This window comes from Olea europaea, unplaced genomic scaffold (genome assembly GCF_002742605.1).
Source record: "Olea europaea var. sylvestris unplaced genomic scaffold, O_europaea_v1 scaffold1477, whole genome shotgun sequence".
Classification (NCBI taxonomy): domain Eukaryota; kingdom Viridiplantae; phylum Streptophyta; class Magnoliopsida; order Lamiales; family Oleaceae; genus Olea; species Olea europaea.
In genome coordinates, this window is record NW_019232329.1 from 5231 (window position 1) to 10726 (window position 5496).

The window sequence follows — 5496 nt, forward strand, 5'->3', positions numbered from 1 at the left end:
CTCACGATGAAGATTCAAGAGTTCTCGGAGTCAATTGAATAAAGAAAGAGATCAAAGGGATGAAATATAATCAAATTATGATCGCACATCAAGTTCCAACCGAAGAAATGTATGCATCATTTTTAGATTCATATTGAGACCCACTTTTGACATAGGAAATTATCATATTTGAAAATGGTATCTGAAGCAAAGTTGTAGCTTTTTGAGTTAGCTTTCTAGCGCATTTTAAATCGTCTCAATCGGATATTTAGATAAAAAGTTATGATAAAAAGACTGAAAGTTGTGCAATGCGATCGAATTGACAACAGCGCCCAAGCGCTATCCCGAAGCGCCCAAGCCCTATGTTTCTGATTTTCTTCCTTGAAAGTTAGCGCTTAGGCACTGCAATTATAGTGCTTAGATGTTACCTGAATTTGTTCATGGCGCTTAGGCGCTGCGCTGGGATTGTCTAGGGTGCGTTTTTTGGCCGTTTTGAAGTCTATAAAAAACCCTACTTTCTATACAAACAAAGGAGGTATCTATAAATACATATTTCTCACACTTTTGGAGAGTTCCACACATTAAGAGGTAAGAAACACATCTTGGGAGAAAAAGGGAGAGATCTATTTTTTCTTCTACGTATTTAATTCTAAATCCGGCGATGTACTCTAAGACAATTTGTTATTTCTCTTTTTTCATTATGCATAGTTAAATCCTTTGTTAGGACAAACAATGTAACATATTTCGGAACCTTTATTTCTTTTATTTGAGATTCTTATTCGTTATAATTACATGTGTGGATTTTAATCATGTTTCCAATGCTTTAAATTTTTTGGCCAATTATTCAATGATTTCATGAATAATAATTACAGAGATGCGAATTCTTGTTTAAACCACATATCAAAATTCGGTATATTAATATAACGTGTAGAGATACTTATAGTAATTGATGCGGTTCTATATGAATTCTTAGAATTATTATTTCGTTTAAATAATATTGATTTGCATACAGTTATGAAATTGAATTATTTAAATAAACTCAATGAAAATTCAAGAGGGGTAAATTGAATACCTTAGAAGAATTCGATCGAATACTACTTTAGAATTTATGAATCTCAATATTAAAAGTAAAGGTGATCAATAGGTGAAGTTGTTCCGCCCTAATATCCGTTTATTATTTGAATTCTCATGAACATTTAAGTAGTTAGAATAAAAATCACTTTTAATCACTGTTCTCGTTTATTTTCGTCAAATAGAAGTTAGAAATAATAAATTGAGTATTAAAGTATAGTTCTCGTGGGAACGATAATCCAGACTCAAAATGTCCACTTTACTACTTGTTACGTTCCGTCCACTTGCGGGATAAAATCGACAACAATGCATAAACAATTTCTTCTTCTTTCATTAGACGGCAAGCATATGCATACAGAGGTGAAGAGTTGGGAACTAGACATACTCAAGCCTTCAATTTAATAGGCATGCATTTCTTATAATCTAAAATCGAAAAATTTGAAGCAGCGTTGTATAAACGAGACTCTTTGATTTGTGTTAAATAATCAAATCTTAGTTTTGTTGACTAGCGAATGATCTATTCACAAAGAACATTATCCCATTCGAAGTCCGTGTACTTGTGTAGATATAGGACGAGGTGCTTGAAGCCTGAGTTGAATTGATCTAAATTGTGCCACGTATAGTTTCAATATCATTTCCATGCAGAAAAAAGGTTGTCACGCCTTGCTGGAACGAGAGAAGAGGTAGCGAATAGGCAGTGACGGACGCAGACATTTGACATTATGTGACTCAATCAAACTTTTAAAAAGTTACTATAAAAACAAGTGATCATTGTCACAGATTCACAAATCTAATATATATGATAAATAACAATTCTCAACTCTCAGTCTCTCAGTTGTTCGATCATTGCTGTAATTCTATTCTAATGAAAAGCCCAACTACCGTCATGGTCCAATTTTGATTTTTGACTCTAAAATAAAAAAATAATAAAAAATCCTTGAAGTTGGTGGGTCACTAGACCCACCAAGGATCATGAGTACGTCCGCCAATGGATAGGCTCCAGCAACTCAAGTGACATCACCACTCTTGTGCACCAACAAGAAGCTTCTTCCTCTACAATTATTTTAGGTAGATGGGACTTTGCTCAGATTTGATTGTTAGTCAACTGCAATTACATGTCGTATCTCGAAAAGCTATCTTTGTTCCTCATTGTAGATTAAATAATGCTACTTGTATATAATAAAATTAAATAATAATTTACATACATGTGATGTATTAAAAAGAGAGTAGAGAAAAAATTATTTTTTTATCTTGAAATTTTTTTGATCCAATTATGTACTTGTAGCACAATCATTATAGATTTGTCCATTTTTGAATCCAAGTTTGAACACTTAACATGTATGAAAATTTTTTTTTCTTTCTTTTTTTTGGGTGAGTGTGCAACTTGTTTATTCTTGTAGTACAACATGTAACATAGTAAATTTCAAGGACCAACACTTGTCGTGAAAGACGGCAATCAACACAAACAGAAGTAAGGGCACATTTAACATGGTTTCTATTTTTACTTTTACTTTTTGTAGAAATTTTTTTTGATCAAGTTATTTTATGCCAACTTTTTTTAAAAATCTTCTAATTAAATAAAGCATTTCTACAAAATTATTCAAACAATGTGGCAATTTCACAAGTCCCAGAATCAATTTTTTTTTTTTAATTTGAATTTTTAGAAGTTCTATGAAACGACTCTTAAAAACTTCCCCAAGTTCATATTCGTATGAGGTGTCCCATTTGGTTGTTTGTGGTCTCCCTCCGACTCTACAACAACACAATAAAGATTTCGGCACACTCACAACTTGCTTCTGAAATCGGCAAGTTCTTCCACTTCAACAAAAATGCCATTCGAAGTCAACTCGAATAGTGCCAACTTTATTCTCTATCATTTTCATTTTCAGATTCATGTGTGCGAGTCTTTTGCTCAATTCATTCTTAGTGCCCCAAAGAGAGATGTATAAAGACTTATGCATAAAGTTTTACCGACCATCAACGCATCATTACTTTTTTCTTATTGGAGTGAAGTTACTCATTTTCTTTGTCAATATGGAAGAAATATACGTACACATTTCTCTCAATATTCACATGTGCCGTGTCACCGTAAACCTTAAAGTTTATTCAACCCACATTAATTTTTAATTCAATGGAAAAAATGCTCTGAATTAGGCAATGTCCATGTCACCGTCCAACTACAAGGAGTTGTGAATCCGATGAGCCTCCAATAATGCATTGGATTTGTACCTAGCTACCTACCTAGGATGTCATTTGTTGTGAAGGGTTGAAAACTTTTTCCTATCATCCACGTCTTTGACTAATAATTGGGAAAATGAAGTTTAATAATAATAGCAACAACAACATTAAATTAAAGATTATTTAATTGTGTTATACGTATATTACAACTTACAAATTTGTTATCAACAGATGATGTGACAAGATTTGATTAAGTCAAAATCTCATCAACTAAAAAACAAATCTACTGCTTTCTCTTTGACACATCGTCAATCTGTAAAATATTTGATAAATTGTGATGTACAATAAATATTTTTGAAGATTATTAGTTGCTTTTTAAGATTTCTTTTTGGGGGGTGGGTGACGGAATATGAATTTAGATCCAAAACTAACATAACAAACAATTAATATGTGATCTAATATTTAAACACTCACCGATTTATTCACGTATTAGATCAAATAACATTCTAGGAGTTTTTAAACTTCTTAGGCGCATATCACTTTAAAGGTTTTTAGAAAAATTAAGTAACTATTAGACGTCGCTCTTAATCGTAATTTATCTAAAAATTGGATTAGCGCATTTTTTTTCACGTTCTTTCGTCCACATTGCGTGGCTATCATTATCAATGAAAATGTTTCGTTTTGCTTAAAAAAAGGTTTTAATTGTACGTACTGAATAAATTCTTTTATACAGTGTCTTTAACTAATCTAATCCTGCAATCCCTTCCAAACAAGGCTCATCAAGAGGGAATTATTAGAATATCCTATATCTAATTATATAAATATAAAGGGAGGATTTTATGGGAGAGATTTTAATCTTATTAAAATATCATACGGTAATTCAACTCAGATGTAAGATGTAATAGCAACAACAACATTAAATTAAAGATTATTTAATTGTGTTATACGTACATTACAACTTACAGATTTGTTATCAATAGATGATGTGACAAGATTTGATTAAATCAAAATCTCATCAACTAAAAGACAGATCTACCGCTTTCTCTTTGACACATCGTCAATCTGTAAAATATTTGATAAATTGTGATGTACAACAAATATTTTTGAAGATTATTAGTTGCTTTTTAAGATTTTTTTTTTTGGGGAGTGGGTGTGGGGTAGGGGGTGGGTGAAGGAATATGAATTTAGATCCAAAACTAACATAACAAACAATTAATATGTGATCTATCTAGGAGTTTTTAAACTTATTAGGGGCATATCACTTTGAAGGTTTTTAGAAAAATTAAGTAACTATTAGTCTTTAACTAATCTAATCCTGCAATCCCTTCCAAACAAGGCTCATCAAGAGGGAATTATTAGAATATCCTATATCTAACTATATAAATATAAAGGGAGGATTTTATGGGAGAGATTTTAATCTTATTAAAATATCATACGGTAATTCAACTCAGATGTAAGATTTCTTGAATTTATTCCCATTTTAAGTTTTTTGGATGTCAAAAGGGCTAATTATGTTAAAAGTAGAGAAACAATTGATCCCATCACACCTAGACACTCCTAATGATCTAAGGATTCGTTTGACATAATTTTTGCTTTTACTTTTACTTCATCTAAAAAAAAATCTCGTAAATTACTTTAATTTTTGTTTGAAAATTAATTTTTGAAAGAGTATATTATTCCAGAAGTATTTTTTAAAAAAAGTTACATTGACAGCTTGTTTGGGAGAGCTTTTTTGCCCCCAAAAATTGATTTTTTGACCGTTATTTCAATATTTCAGTTGTCATATTTGATTTCTTCTCTCACAGGTGGACCCCACTTTTCTCCCAACGATCAAAAAATCAATTCTCAAAATCACTCCCAAACAGGCTCTGAATCAATTTCTTCTAAAAATTCTTTTGACTAAAAGAAGCACTTTTATAAAATTAACTAAGGAGGATCAAACGTAACTTTTGAATCTCAAAATCTTATTTTGAGTTCTCAAATGACATATCAATCGGATTCTAAACATGTCTGAAAGATATTTATAAAACTTTTAAATTATAAAAAAATAAACAATAAATAATAAATAAGTGAATAATACTTATAAATTTTTCGACGTACAAATAAAGATGTTTTTTAAATACGAGAAGACAGACGAAAAGTAACCAGAAATGTGTCCCAAAACAAATTCAATTCCACACCACACAAGTCTCTGCGTGTATAGGCGGCTGTGGGTGGGGGTCACAAGAAATGCTATAAATTATCCCACGACACCATCCTTAGATTTAA

General features: G+C 31.3%; 1 protein-coding gene across 1 annotated transcript in view; it reads left to right on the forward strand.

Annotated features, from left to right (window-relative positions):
* Nucleotides 1–5496, forward strand: part of LOC111376237 (omega-6 fatty acid desaturase, chloroplastic-like) — a 15213-nt gene that overhangs the window by 2802 nt on the left and 6915 nt on the right. The window contains exon 4 of the mRNA XM_022999189.1: nt 4565–4681. Within this exon, the coding sequence (XP_022854957.1) occupies nt 4565–4681 (117 nt within the window). The remainder of the gene's footprint in view (nt 1–4564; nt 4682–5496) is intronic.